The sequence below is a fragment of the Strix aluco genome, chromosome Z (genome assembly GCF_031877795.1).
Source record: "Strix aluco isolate bStrAlu1 chromosome Z, bStrAlu1.hap1, whole genome shotgun sequence".
NCBI classification, from domain to species: Eukaryota; Metazoa; Chordata; class Aves; order Strigiformes; family Strigidae; genus Strix; species Strix aluco.
The window spans coordinates 1,590,189-1,606,778 of record NC_133971.1 but is presented as its reverse complement, the minus strand read 5'-3'; the positions used below and the strand labels follow the sequence as shown (position 1 = coordinate 1,606,778).

General features: G+C 35.6%; 1 protein-coding gene across 4 annotated transcripts in view; it reads right to left on the bottom strand.

Moving 5' to 3' along the window:
• Positions 1–16,590, bottom strand: part of KIAA0825 (KIAA0825 ortholog) — a 249,099-nt gene that overhangs the window by 193,314 nt on the left and 39,195 nt on the right. For all 4 annotated transcript variants that reach the window (XM_074812971.1, XM_074812970.1, XM_074812969.1 and 1 more), the window contains 2 exons: positions 9,944–10,112; positions 3,755–4,424 (listed from right to left, as the gene is read on the bottom strand). In XM_074812971.1, coding sequence (XP_074669072.1) covers positions 3,755–4,424; positions 9,944–10,112 — 839 coding nt within the window. The remainder of the gene's footprint in view (positions 1–3,754; positions 4,425–9,943; positions 10,113–16,590) is intronic.

The following is a 16,590-nucleotide window of genomic DNA, read 5'->3' as shown; positions in this document are numbered from 1 at the left end:
TTTGAATATGTCAGAAAAACCAAAACTCAAAGCTCTAATCTCTATTTAGTTTTAACCATAGGAAATTAAAAAATAGGCCAATTAGTCTACACATGTCTTTACACTCTTGCTCTCTCTATATAAAATTATATCAATAAAACCAAAGAAAACCTTTCACTGATACATAAAATGTGTATAATTTCAGGGCTTTTAAGTTTCTTTGGCTGATGTCTTATCACTTATAAGAGTAGCTGTTTCTTCATCTAAAAGAGATGAAGGATTAAGATAGACTAGTAATGCCCGATTAAACTAGCTTAACATTTTAGTAAACAAAGGAAAAAAGGTTCAAAAGGTATAGGTACAATCCACATTTAATAGACTTACTGCAAATAATTTCTGAGAAATATCACACTGGAAATCGAAGCAAAAAATCGTAAGAGATAAACTGAAAACCAGCTGTCTGGATCAAGTTATAACATAAAACCACCTGCCTCCACTAGAGCTGGCAATCAAAGATGCCAAGTTCCAAAGAATTTGCCTCTTTTCACACACCATTTTGCCAGCTTCTCTCTCAAACCATGCTCATCCTCAATCCCGATAAACGGATACAATTTCATTACAGTATTTGACAAATAACTGTTCTAATACAGTACGAAAACAAAAATGTTAATTCCTTACTTCACAAATAGATTGTTACATATGAAATATTTTAAAGATTTATAACTCTGTTAAAGCTTGTTATAGAGTACCTATATTTTCCTGACAGAAGTAGGTCATCTATGTAAAGTTTTCTGAGGTTCTAGCATTGTTTCATTATTTTCTGTGATTTTCTCCTCTCCTATCTAGTAGGATCGATTACAGCAGCTCTTACAAAATAAAAGTAACAAAACCAACCAACCAAACAGAACCAACAAACAAGCAAGCAAACCAAAACCCAGATTTCCCTGAGGGTGGACTAAGTAAACACAAACACTTTTTTTCACCTCTGGAATAACAATCCCAATTGAATGCCCTAGATTAAATTATTTTGCTGTTATGAAACGTGCTGGTTTGGTGCTGGTTTGGTGGTTCCCGGAGGGCAGAGGCAACACACATCAAAAAATAAGAAACACATTGGTATAACTGTCTTTCAGCTAAGAAAAAAAAAATCTCCTTCTTCTTCTCCCCTTCCCTCTGTACTCCAGCATGGGTTTTTTTGATACTCAGCAAACTGGGTATCACTGTCAAGGCTACTAATTAAAGCTGTCTTTTAACTTAAGCTATGTATAAATACAGACTTCCACTCTCAATTGTGGGAGGGCAGCAAAGGTATCAGAATTTAATAAAAGTTCCAAGCAGGAAAAGCCACTTGACACTAAGAACTTGCCTACCATTATAAACCTCCCAAAATAGCTATTCTGTAGAATTTTTTCCAGAGTAGTTATTTCAGCGTGAACTGCTTTGTGAACACTTTAATTTCAAAGGAAAAGTGCCTTTTTCTGACTGAGTGTGGTACAAATGTGGTATATTCAAATATTTAGAAGACAGAGGTCTCTTTCCAGAAAAGACTCTTTACATATGAGCTCACATACAATAAACTATTCAATAATAATGGTTTTGGTAACGATACAAGTATAAATTTTGCTTGAGTTGATTAATAATACCAAATAATAGGCTATGAAGTGTCCGCAAAATGAAAAAAAAATCCTATGTAACTTCAAAATGCTGACCCCCTATTTTGCTTTAACCTGCTGACTTCACCGTTGTCACTTTATTGTTTGGCTGCCTGCAGTCTAAAACCACAGATCATCTAGAACAGTCTGATTCTGCAAATCAATGCTTGCCTCCCATACCAACCTCTTGAAGTAAAATAATATGAAGTACTATACAGTGAAGAGATGAAGACATGAGCATGACAGCCACTGTGAAGAAAGTAATTCTGAGGATTAAATGAGATTAACAAGCACCACTTCTAAACACATTTTATGAGTGCTAAGGGGACAGCTGCTGTGCCTGCAAATCTAACCTTTAATATATTTTGAATAAAAATAAGTCTTCTGTGGGATTCATGAAATACAGAGTTTGGGGTTTTTTTGCAAAAATTAATTGCAGTAAATGTTTTAGGAGTTGCAAGCAGATCCCAATACTTACTTTGCATATTTTCAACTTCCTCCGTTCTTTAGAATATACAATAGAACTGTGCACTGCAAAGCTGTCCTGATAGATGTGCTGGCACGAAAATATCTAAAGACACATATTGTGGCAAAGAAAATTTAAGCAGAGGAATTACTATCTTAATAGATTGAAGGATTATTCTCTTCCTTCTTCTAATATCGGAGCAGTTAATGTGTGGGGTTTTTAGAGCGTCACCCTTATGGTCACTTTAATCTCCATGTCTTAGATGTAAAACGGAGTTGACTGAACTTCCCCATCTTTGTGTGCTATTTTGAGACTGAAAGGAAAATTAAGTTACAATTTTCCAGTTCCCTACCAGTCATCTTTAGTCAGTGAATCCTTTCACTGACTCCCATCTCACTATGTAACTCAGATACATTTCTTGTCATTTCATAAGTCAACATTACTCTGACATTACTTCTTGTTCCCCACAAACACTCCATCCCACTAATATATCAGCTTTATGTTGAACTTCTCATACTCTCACATTATTTGTCTGTGTGCCTTTTCCCTTACCTTATCTTTCCTATGTTCCACATATTCCTCCATATTTCAGCTCCTGTTGAAAAATTATTTCTGCATTTCTTCCAGTGGAATTTCTAGTTGACTTACATTAACATGTGTATTGATTTTAAAACTCACAAGAGTATAATTTTCATCTCTGTAGACCTGGCAAATCATCAACTCACTCATCCTTTGTGTAAGTTGTACAACCCAAAGATCCATCTTCTGTTTCTGTATTTTTTATGATTCTAAACTTTTAATATTTTCTGTCTGCAAACTACTTTTCACCTCTACGGAAGGCTATGTTTTAAACAAACAGCTCTTGCACAGAGGAGTGCTCAAAACTCTGCACTGAAAAAGCAATTACATACAATCATGCAATTATGTTATGAACGTTTCCATTCTGTATGATTTTTTCCTAAAGCTCTGATTCCTCCCTTTGGAAATCAGTATGTCAGACTCACCAACTGTAAAAAGAAAGCGCAGAAAATACCACCTCAATAACAAATGCCTTTCCTGACTTAAATTCCTTAGAACAAAAAGAAATGACTAGGTAGTATTAACTAACTTACCGTACTTTCACAAGACTAGGAAACCAAAATGTTTTGTTTGTTTGTTTGTTTTTTGAATTAGAATCTGATAAGTAATCTTCTGGGTCAGCTCTGATGTATGAATCTGTGTCTATATCATGGTCACATTATTGTATGGACTTTCCTATAATCTCCTTTACACTTCTGACAATTCGAAGAAGTGGGGTAAAAGACTGAAGAGTTTGTGGGTTTTTAAATCTGGATTAAACAGTTCCTATTCTATTGTAATTTCAGCATTTGGAATAAATTAGACTTAAAAAAGACTACGACATGACAATGTTGTCCAGTGAATTATGATGGGATTTCTATACACATAAGCATAAGATACTCTCCCTTACTATAAATCTTTTTCATCACAATTCTGAGAGTCTATAATTCAACTGCAGTAACATGGTTAAAACATAAAGCTGTAATTAACAATCTCAGGCCTCTCTCTTCATAGGAAATAATCAAGTATACTGAAAAAAAAAAGGTAGTATAATTAAAATAATATCTAACAAAAATGAACATAAAATAAAGCTACTAACCCACAGCATGAACTGTTCCTCTGTGCTTCTTTGAAATCTTGTTTGCCTTAACCATATGTAGAGCATTTTCTTTGAACTGCAGCTCACAAAGTCTTTCAAGAAGGACTGTCATTTCTTCAGTGATGGTGTCCAGGTAAGTTTCATTAATAAACTTCAATGATGAAGAAGGATCAATAGTTCCACTTAGTACATACAAATCTTCTTTTATCATTGAGCACAATGTGGGTACAGAACTTTGGTAACCATGAACCACCTTATCAAAATTTGTTTCGCCACAACTAGACAAAATACAGTTCTGTAGAAGATTGCTAACAAGTTTATTCTGCATACTTTGATATTTCGTTAAAACTTCTGATTCAGGATAAAGAAAAAAAAGTTGCTGTATGCACTGAGTTTTAAACTCCACTTGCTGTTGTAAAGCATTAGTATTTGTTTCTTCTTGACTCTGCAGTCTATTTACTAAAAAGCGTCGAAGATGCAATCTCACATCATCCCAGAGCGATTTCACATCCATAGTTGAGTCATCCTCAATGGCATGAAGGGAAGACGTTAACTCAAAAGACGTCCCGCTTGGAGTACAGGGAAATGAGACACCACACTGACTAGCGAGATCCAGAAGGAAGTGAAGTATCATTTCTTCTTGATTTTGCTCATTCTTCAGCAAGCTTTGCTAACAAAGGTAAATCAGACAGTATTTTAGAAATGTTTTGTTAATATTGGTTCATAAAATGAACAGCTTCATGCTAAAGTACCAAATGTTTCCAATGCTAATTATCTTACCAGCAAATAAGAGACTCAAAGAAACTGCTATATAACTAACAGAAAGAGCAAAGCCTCTTTTCCCATGGATTTATGAGCCAATCCATCTCCTTGTCTACCTACTCCAATAACTCACATTCCTCTTCCTGTCCTTCTTACATCCTCAAACTTTTTTCTCAATCAGTTCTAACCCACAATTCAAAGGAAGGCTTTGAAAAGCTCACTAGGTAAGCCTTGGCAGCCTGCTTGTTGTGGTCCACACATACATCTTTGAAAGAAAATGGTATGAAAAATTACTCAAGATTTACACAGATAATGACAGGTTTTGCTCATAAAACCAAGACAGGAATTTATGAAATGAAACATTGTTGCTTCCTATGTTCTGGCTCCACAGACAACCATAAAAAAGCCATTGTAAGGATAAAACAATCTTCCCAGGACCCCTTAAAGAAAATTGAAAACTTTCTAAGAATTGAACAGGCTTAAATCACACTGGGCAGAAGAAGCAGCAGCTGTGTATCCTGTCAAACCAAAAAGCAGATACATTAACAATATAGCAGCCTCTAAATACATCTCAGCGACAAGGGTTGGAGAAGAAGGAGGAAGCCAGTTAATAAAGGAGGTGAAACCACACGGATGCATGTGCTGTTCCTACTTCATCCGGGCCTGAAGAGCTCCCTCTTGGTCCACGGACAGGATCTCTGACCTTAGACCTGCTTCAGGTTCAAGAGGCCATGCAGAAAGTAGCAGCTCCTCTTGCCACAGCTCAGTGCTTTCTACTCGGCCCAGAATGACACAAATTTAAACAGTACTCTGCAGCTTTCCTTAATATGTGTGAGATGAATCATTTGCATGAAAAAGGCATGTCCAATACATGAGTAGAAGACAATGCCAAACTCCCATGGTCACTTGACACCAAAATCTCCTTCCTCTCTCAGAAAAAAACCCAACTTGTCTGGTATAAACCCATTTCCCACATCCTCAACATCCTTCCTACTGCAGGTCGGCTTTGGCTGCAGTCCTAGGCCCATCAACTTTGTATTTGTAAAGTCCTGCTCTCAATCCCTGAGCTGCACTAGAGCTGACTACAGATTTCCCCACCACAGTCACGAGAAAACTGAAATTGGTGGTATTCTTGATTTTCTGGGTTTCAGGCACCAAGTAGGCAAGCCTTAGCTGAATCAGGATCTAGAAGCCCTCTCACTTGCTCCCCCCACCTCCTATCACTTCTTTCCAACACAGAAAAGCGTTGTGGCAAATCACTAAGGGTAGTTCTTTCCACTCGTGACCTTTACCTGGGTCTCCCCACTACACTCCAGCCTATAAAGCCAGGCTGGTAAAGAAACTGTCAGAAACCTTCCACCTTCAGAACTACTGATTTATTTAACCTAAAGTACCTGAGGAAATTACTGGCTTTATCTCTTTTTCCATTTTGAAAGAGAGAGAAATAAATCAAATTTGAGTATGGTATTGCTTAAATATAATAATTTCCAACACAAAATGTTCAATTATTCTACTGTAGCAAGCTTTTATCAGCAGATAACCTATAAAAATATAAAAAAGACAAAATTTAGAACAAAAACTTCAGTGGGGTTCCCCCCCTCCCCATTCTTTTGAGTCACAACAATTTTCAATATCAGAACTTCTATTCTTTGTTCTGGATGATTCAAAACTGTTGCACTCTTATGGTAGAAAAGAGCTTAACCTTCCTATTGCCCTTTACTCTGGAGTGCTCCATGATGAAAAACAAAAAATAAAAGACTTGCACCACAGTAGCTAATTCTGAACAAAAGAGAGAGAGCATGATTGCCTCCCATAAAGGAAAGTCTTAAAATAACAGACTAGCTATTTTCCTTCCATTTTACATCTCTATTTCAGAATGCTTCCTATGAATTTTTTTACTTAGAAGCAGGAATCACATGTCGATGACAGAATAATAAAGGAAATTATCAGTCAAATATCACACTATAAAAGCATGTGCGTGTGATAGAAATATGTATAACTAGTTAAAATCTTAAATCATACATATCAATATGCATATACATAAGGCTGATCTGATCTTTTATTACCTACTGAAATAATCTGCAAAGTTTTGTGTCTCCAAAGAGAATGTGTCTTAGTGTGTAAACTGAAACCCTGATCACTAACCGCTGTGTTGAAGAGCTGAGCCTCCACAGGTAGACTTCTGGAGTTTAAAGGTTAATTTTTTTTTTTTATGAATCATGCTCAAATATTAAATTCTGAAATGAACAAAACAAGAGAAGCTGTCAAAACAGTGAATGCAACTGATGCCTTTGGATGATGAAACCAAACTGTCTTCCAAGCAAATCCCTACTGATGTTTTTTAAGGTTAAGCAGAAACATTTTTATTCATGAAAGCCAGTAAGAATCTAAGTATTGTTTCAAGCCCTTTGCAACTTAAACTAAAGCATTAAAGAGGTAGCTTGCAGATGCCATCTCAGAATTTGTGTTACTCAGAAAAAGAGCCCCTGAAGTGAACTTTGAAGCTCTGAAAACACAGTGTCATCAAGTCTCTTTGAACACTGCCTATATTGACATACGCTTTTCTATTTGAAAATTAATCTGTAAAAATACTTCAAAAGATCATGCCAAAACTATTCAAGAGAAAAAGATCCAAATTAGTATCCAAAGGTTTTAGAGAAACATGAAAAGTTCTCTTATGAGCACAGAAAGTTAGTGACAGTAATATACAGGAAAACATTTGTGGTCTACCAACTGGACTGCTACCTACTATGAACAAACCCAATACGATAAAGATATTGTTAAAAAAAGATTTTGTCATTAGTTTAGCAGGAACAGAATGTAATGAAGATGTGTTCATGTATATATTCAGATCTTAAATATTTAGAGTGACAAAACAGTACACCGAATGACAAAATTTCACATAATTAACATCTTCAGGCTTCATGGGGAACCTCTCAGCATTTCCATGAGTCCACAAATTCTACACTAACAATAAACCTAAACATAGCATCTCAGCCAAAGCACATACAGAACTTCGCACTATTTCTTAACTGTTCCAGAAGCTTAAAAGATAAACAAAATCCCTACCAAAATAAACACGCATCGTGATAACAACGAATAGGGATATTGTCCTGAAATAGAGGAAGGTTACTGTTATTAAAGATTTATTGTATGATACGTAATTAAAAGCTCGCAAGTGAGAAATCAAGTCAACTGAGTAATTAGTTCAATGGATGGGGATACACATTTAAGGAAGGTCAGACTGTAATAACTGCATTAATGCTGAGTATTATTGAAAATAGTTTACTGCAGAGCTGTTTATGGAGCTAAAGATTATTGCGAGTACAACTTCTTGCAGATGGATTGTCTATGCTAATACATACACACTTTTCATCTACAGAGCAGGCAGGATTATCTAAGAAGCCATGAGCCTGGAAACTGCGATGTCCCAGTTCCTGAGCTCCACAGATGTTTTCCTGATAAGCTGTGCAGAACTGACATTAAGGCTTCTCACACTTTGCTGTCTGTTTAGCAGCCTGCCACAGAGCCATTCCCAAGGCCTAACGGGATGCTACATCCCACAGCCAGACCGCCACGCAGCCAGTACTCTCCTGGGAAGTGAAGAGCTGGGAAGCACATTCTGTGTAAGATACAGCCGAAGTATTCCAGAGATGGGGACATTTTGGTGTTTCCCAAACAAATGCCGCCACCTGGTGTTCAGGTATATGGCTTGACTAGACCTTGGAGAAGGAAGAAAGCAGGGAATGGACGCCAGTAAGTCCTCATGGCCATGCCCTCTTCTGAAGGGGGTTAAGTAAGGATGTAACAGAACTAAGGAATAACGACTTCATAAGTTGGCATTTTCTGGGATTCTCTCATTTTTCTGTATCAAATATGACATGTAGCAGTCTCTGACACCCTTGTGTAGGGTGATTATTAACAGCAACGTTCATACTGATCGCTTGTGTTAGAAGGGGACAATATCACTTCTTCACCACATGAACATTAAAGACCTAGCATTCCTGGAGATTACTTCCTCATTTGACACAGTTTAATATCCAGTGTATTCAAGGGTGACTGAAAGATCAACAACCTGTGTTAAGAGTTAAAAGCTGAGACACAACCTGATGAATCTTGAGCTCTAGCCAGGAGACTGTCCCAAAGGAGAAAATACTCTACTTCTCCACAGCAGTTTTCCTCTGCCCATACAGCCTAGCCTAAAGGTGTTCATGTCCTATCACTAAGCCATGACATGGAAGTGTCAAAGAACAATCCACTGGATACTGTTATTTGGTTTGACATACATCATTTAAACACACGTTTACATAGTTTATATATAATCTTGCAGGCTGTTATTTACTGAGGTATCATCCTTCACTTATCTAGCCAATTCAATTTTCCAGACTTCCATTGCCATACATATATTCTAAGGTTAACTTTTAATAAAAAGTTTGCATAAAAATGCCTTCTAAAATGATGGAATTTTTCATTGAAGTGAAATTTGATTTCTGGTTACGTCTAGTTGTACAACTTGCTAGGACAATGGGTGTAGCTCCCACATTTCTAATTAGAAAAAGCAGATGGGAAGTTGTGGGAATACAACGAAAGATTGGCGAGGAGGATTGTAAACACGCTCAAGTGACTTGCAGCTGGGGTGTCAAAAAACACATATATCATACTAATTGTTGTTTAGCTTTGTGTGCTTGACAGGTAGAATGTCTGCATTTAGATAACATAGATAACATAGTAAGAGACTCAGAGGCACTTTATCAAATATCCTTGAGATTACTGTCCTGCGAAAACTGCCTGCGAAAACCCCTGATATATACAGGTGAAATCAGCAGGTTCCAGATCTTTTCTTTCTTCTCTTTCTGGCTAGCAAGGCCCGAGCTCCACAGTGCCTGCATCCCTGCTTGTGTGCCTCTGCCCAGGCCCTGCTGTGGAGAACCCCCAGATCATGAGGTAATGAAAACAAATTTACTCTTTGCATTTCATCCGTGGTTTTGTGGTTGTTCCTGCATCCTGCCTGTCTCAGCTCACACAGAAGTTAGTGTTTAAATAATGCATAAAGGACAATAACCTGTATTAGAGGAGTTAAATTCATACTGATACAAGTGAAGAACAAGCACTAACAGCCTTGGTGTAGACAGTAACTTCAGATGTGTTTTACCAACATGTGTTTATAAAACAGTCCTAGCAGTGCTGAACATGTGGTAGTATCAGTGAAAAGATTTTGTCCCAAGTTTGTCTATCTAAGGCATGATCAAAAGGAAACAACCCCCTGCTGCAGACATAAAAATGGTACTAAGCCTTCTAGTAAAATTTCTGAACTATCCTCACCACAGTGAAGACTGAAATGATAAAACTAATTAACCTCAACACCCTCCATCCCCATCATATAACCAACTTTCCCAAACATTAAAATCTTTAGTAAACAATTTTTACCAGGGTCCTAAGGAACTTCATCAGCTCTCCATGGTGTGTAGAATAAGGTCTGACAGAACTAAAACCACAGTTGTTTAGCCACTGAAGGCAGTCAGTTGTGCTTTGTAGTATTTCATCGGTACATATTTCATTTACTTCTGATCGCAGGTCCTTAAGACACTGTTCTATGCTAAAAAAAAAAAAAAAAAAAACAAAAACCACAGGATTTTTTGTCATGACTTGGAGATAAAAACATTTTATATATTCCATATTTCAAAAAGAAAAACTGCTTCAAATTAATGTAACACCAGTCCTTCTTCTTCATAGATTAAATTACTCTCACAAAATGAGGCCTGAATTTGCAGGATTAACATTTAAATATAGTCGAGCTAGAGCTAAAATAAATTTCCTTCAGGCCAGACTCATCCTCAGCAAGAATAAGTACTGCCTCAATTCTCAAATAATCTTGTACTTTTTAATAAAGTAGTTAGTGAATAAGACATCATCCAACCTAAGATCTGGTCCTTGGTGCTTAATTAGCTAAAGCAGAGAATATAAACTGAATCAACCACCATATTCAAAGGTGAATGTGTCATTTTGCTCCTTTAGCAATCAGCAGTTTTTTTATAATACATAACATATATTAACGACTTCTTGAAGACCCACTGACATCACAGAAAATGCTGAAAAGAATCTGAGAGTCAGTTGTGCTGAGAAAGCAGATCTTTTCTTTCTTGTTTTTGTCATTAGAATACTTGAAAGAAAACAGAGTTTGTTTTCAAGAAGCTGATCCACTCCTTAACATTCATCTAGAATCATAACCCTGTTTATGAAATCAGGTGTGGCTGGTGTGGTTATTACAGAATTTCAGCTGCAAAAATCACAAGAACAACTGAATAACCGAAATTATTTTATTTCTATTTGTGTGGACACTTACATCAAAACAAAACAAAACAAATTAAAAAAAATCCAGGAACAATCAACTCTATCATTTCCTACAAAAACACGTTTTCAGTATTTCAGAACTATCTTTTTTTAAAAAGCAATACTTAATATTTTATATGGTTTCAGTTAGAAAAATAGTATTGACTAAATCTAGGCAGATCTAGGTTTAATACAAACAGAGCCAACAATAAGACTGATGCCAGTTTTGGTTTATTGAAGTGCAAAGTGATTCCCACTGTTATTTCAATTTTATTTTGGAGTATATTAGTCATTCCATTTACGTTCTTACAGCTTGCAAGGCATGCAAGGTTTAACACAAATTAAAATATAGTTCTTTCTATTTTTGTAGAGTTACGGGATTAGATGAGACTCAGCTCTTTACAGGTATTTCAGTGTCAGATACTTTTGATCATATTACTTTCTATTTTCATGACATCAACCAAACAACAAACTTGCCTATTATACTGCCACTTGCCTCTCTATTTTACAGAGATGAAGTACGCCTGTTTTTTCTTTAACTGCTCTCTAACATTGTCAAACTTGACTAGTTTTGCCAAAAGAAGACAAGAGAAGAAGATTAGAAAAGAGGACAGAAAGAGGAGAAAAGGAGAACAAGAGCAGAGGGAAGAAAAGAAACCGGAAAACAACCAAATCTTTCATTGTATTACAAGCTGTGACAAAAATATCAAACTAAAGGCCTTCAGTTTTACAAAAAATAACCAAGGGAAATTATTTTCTTTATTAGTAACCTTGAATAAAGTTTTTAATTTTTTTTCTGCATAACTCCTCTGTATGGAAAGATTAATTTTCCAGGAAATATCATCTTTTGGGAGGTAAATATTTCTATTAAATATATAAACTGCTTCAAATGTGAGTTTTTTAAAAAAATCTTAAGCACTACTAACCCGTAACAATTTGCAACAGGAAATCAGTGATGAAAAGCCATTCTGCATGTCACCCACTGACTGTACTTTGTCATTTAATTCTGCCTGCAGTAGTCTTCAGGACATGGAAGAAGTATTTATTTGATTTTGTACTGGATCTTCTCCTTTATTGAGTGATTTGCATTTTACTCTTTTACAGATGTTATGAATGTACCTTAAATTCCTACGAGCTGTCTCATTCTGATCAACAGCAATAAAGTAAATCAGTGTCATCCACACCTTTGGGAACTAAGTCTGTTAGCTTGAATTGACATTTAAAAAAACAGTGGAAAAAAATAAGCAAATGATCACACTGAATTGAGTTCAGAGATAAACGGTAGTCTGAATTTTGCTTTTATTTTTAAGTTACCTACAACAAGCACAAAAGAGAGAAGTATATTTTTTCTGAGAATGCCATCAAGACATATCATCTATGATAGGTTTCGCTTTGTGCCTTTTGTTTCTTGAAGATATGGTACTAAATAATAACAAGCTGAATATGAAAACTGCATCAACTACAATTACAGAATGCAAGTACGATCACAGGAATGTAAGTGCAGAGAAAATGTAGTATTTTGAATGTCAGAAAAAAACCACATAAATTGTTTCCGAAACTGTGACTATAGAACTTCTTAAAAAAGTTTCATCAAAATACATAGGTAATTTTGAACAGTTTATTTTCCTATATTTAATTGTATTCATTAAGAATTATGGGTATATTTGTTTTATGCTTAAAAGACATGAGGTAAACCATTCAAAGTGTATCTACTCTATCAAAATGAAGTCACCACATTCAGCAGCTGTATTATCTTCAGAAATTGAGTAACTACAACTAATGCTAAAATATATAAAAACTTTTAAAACTTAAGAATACATGGCTGGCCTGCAGAACACTTCCACGAAACCGATGCAAAATTCTTAAGACTTCCCTGAGCATGACTGAGCTCAAAATGAAGTGCAGTGAAACAAGTATCTTCCCATCATCAAAGGATCCTATCACGAGCACAAAGGAGCTCCACGAAAAACAATCGCCCTCTGCCTGTGGCCCCTCGGGTTCCAGACGGGATAGCCCAGCCACGAATGCCAGTTCTAAACCCGACAAAAGATTGGCATGTATCTTTTTAACTTGTGAAACCTGTTCTCAGGACTACGAAACGAAATGCCTTGTTCATACACCTTGACTCCTGGGACACTATCAGAGGCTTTTATTGTGGTGTGCTGATGTGTCTCATTCAAACACAGCCAACAGATTACAGCATTGTGCATTGTACGAGGGACTACTGTTGTTACTCTGTGCCAATCTGCTTCAATTACAAACCAGTTTTTACACTCATCTTTGACATATGATCTGTGTGCAAGCCAATAAACTACAAGCTATGAATATGCTACAGCCTTCTCAAGACGAGATATTTTGTAATTTGTCCCAACACTGATAAGGGGATTAGGATACATTTCAGTGACCTCCCCTGTAGGTACAAATCATGATAAGTCTGTTCATTTTATTTAATCCTTTTAGCCCAATAAAGTAAACATTGAATTAGGACTAAAACCAGTTTTGATTGAATAAAAATATTTTCATCCTGTTTACTTGCAGCATACTGTAGGTAAACATGGTCTCAAAAACACTGCTATTTCTTTAAAGATTTTTGTCAACACTTACTATTACAATGACATGGTTAATTATAGGCACTTATTCCCTTACATGAATTACATCATGAAATTAAATATTTAGAATTTGCTTACCTCTGAAAAAAAATATTAATGTGTATTATCTGGCTTTAGAGAGCAATGATTTCAAATAAAAGACTTCTGCCAAGTAATATTAAAACTATTCTCACTGTGTAGGCTAGTATTTAAAACTTTATATTTCATACCAGTGTAGGAAGAATGAGACTTTGATTTCCTTTTTTAGAAATGAAATTTGCTGAGATTTTAAAAACTGTAAACAAAATATATAATCTTGTTGTGAAAAATACGCTAAATGTATTTGATGAATTTTATTCTTAGAAGTACAACACAAAAAGCGATATAAAGTGCTAAATTAATTTTTTTCCCCACAAATAATCATTTTTCATTAAGGTATACCTGCAAATATATTTTACTAATTTCAGTGCAGTAAATAAGCTCCTTTTTATGAACAAATTGAGGCATCGACCCAGATGATGTCAACTGTCACTATACATGTACAATGGGAGCGTAAATTGTCTTAAAATCATTTGCAGTCAATGGAAAAATACAACCATGTCTGTGTGCAACCCTATTTAAACCAGGAATACAAGATCTGGAGTACAACAGGGAAATCAAGACAGTTCAGTACTTAATGCTTTTTTCCTGTTTACTATTGTTAAATGGTTCTGTGCTCTGTATGTATGTTTTTTGAAACATCCTCTGAAACACTAAACCTTAATGATGCAGTGAGGCATACAACTCGTTTTTCGGTGCTCAGGTACCAATGCTGAGACATTGCTGAACCTAACCAGAAGGTGCTCAATTCTTCTATCAGGTATTAGCCTGCTGGAACTGCACTAGAACAGCTTTTCCTGGTCAGATGGAAGGTCTCCAGGCCTCTGACAGTGGTCATCAGGAAATGACAAAGAAGAGTAAAAACAGCCAAGATGAAAAATTTGTTAAGATTTCTTTGAATGTTTTCATTGTTTCTACCAGTTTGTGACACAAGGACTTAAATCAGATAGTGGTCTAGTATTTAACAGCCCTCAAATTATTTTTCTTCCACAGATGACTCCACCTTTCTTTGCACCCATGGAACCATGAAGACATAAACAGAAAAATATAGTTACCAAACTACTAAACAAGGAATGGAATATAAAAGCTCAAAGAAAAAAACTAATGTTTTTCTGTAGCAAAGGAATCTGATAGTTACACCTATATGGATATTTTTGTAAAATTTACTGATTTTTCAAAGAAAAACCCTGTAGTCCCACACAAGGAGTATCTCAAGCCTTTGTGAGCACATCAGTGCTTGTGGTTAGTACTACCGGTATATCATTATGCCAGTGAAAATTATTTCACCGAAACAGCGTCTCCTTTTTACAGGTGAGGGTTGGTTTTCTGGCTTTTGTTTGTTTTTTTTTTTTTTCCCCAAGCAAATTTTCCCCAACCTAAGCAAATTTCTGTTATGTCATCTATGTCCACACTGGAGTGCTTTTCTGGAGTAGCATGTTGATGCCATTTGGTAAGTATTCCCACTGTAGAGATGGTCTAAATTTGAAATCTCCTATGTGCTTTTATTTATTAAGTTAATGACAGTTTTTAGGAATAACCTAATCATGTGGAGAGACTGCTTTTTAAGTGGCTGCATCAATGGACAAACAGTAACAACCCAGTACCATAACAGAACTGATCGTGTAAGCGCTGTCATACTGATACAACACTATTTTGAAAAGCACAGTATCAAAATGAGGGTTGCTGTCTCCATATATCATTTTCCATTGCCTAAGAATACCATGCGTAAGTTGAAGGATGATCTTCTAACTCCTTTCAATTTCTAACAATCACTGTTTCAATTTATTTCATGTAGCATATGGAACAGCCATAAAATGACAATGAGATTGGTTAAATTAAACTGCTAAGCTATAAAGTGAAATTATCTTTAAATCTCATGTTACTTATGCTTAAGATCCTCATATTCATGGAGATCTGTTTTTAGAATCAGTTTACATGTCTTTTACTAAGGACAGTTTGTTTTAAAATTAATGAAATAATTGTTTCCACTGTTTTTTCAAGATAGACGCACTAACATAATACTACTTCATTATTATCACGTTATTAAAAAGCTTGACTGCTAAAGATACAGAGCATTTTGTGCAAAATCAGTCATATAATTTGGAAACCTGTGTCTCTGAGGACCTGCTGCACACTTCCGAGTAGTAAGAAATCTTTGAGAAAGACTTTTACCAGTATAATTCCCACAAGCACTTTTACTGTTACACTTTCTCCCATGATGAAACAAACATTTTGTTTTATTTCATGAAAGCGCACCTGTTAAAAAGGAAATGTTAACAAAATTTCCCATGACCTACAGACAATTTCATGAGGTCATTGCTGATGCCTCTGCACTACTGTGTGTTAATAAACAGCAATTCAACCAAAAAAATAAATAACTTATTTTCTAGTACTTTTAAACTGCTAGATACAATCCAATTGAGAAAACCATACTCATGAAAAGAATGTTTTGATAACCTTATCTTGAACAGAAACAAGAGGTTTTACCAAAAATTGTGATTTATCACCTTGCATGTTTCTGCAAATCTTATGATAACTTACAGTAACACTCACGATACAATGTATCTCTTAGGATTTCTAAAATTTGGAAAAAAAAGAGATTATTATAGTTCCAGGTCTATAATGTTTATGCTGTTCCATTCTAGTCTAGCTGACCATCAGCTTATTCCTTCTGGCATGTCCATTTTCTTACTCTCATTAAACCAACTGCATAAACAGACAAAATTCCTTTTCATATTTTATGTTCTTTACACTGGTGACCTCAACAGCAGAGGAGAAAATCAGAAAGCAAAGGTGCTACTGCTAATAATGCAAGGGTTTTTATCACCTATTTGTGCGTGTTAACATTCTTTTTTCATAGTTTGACTGTATCATTCTCTTATTCGTGTTTTGTACCTAAGCTCTACTGAAAATAAAATAAGACCAGTAAGAATTAAGTTAAACGTTATGTTGTAAGCAGCAATACAAAACAGATGGAAAGACTGACTACAAAAGCTTTACCTCTTTAGAAAAACAATGTTAAGACAAATATGTCTTGATATTTGTTTTTAAAACCAG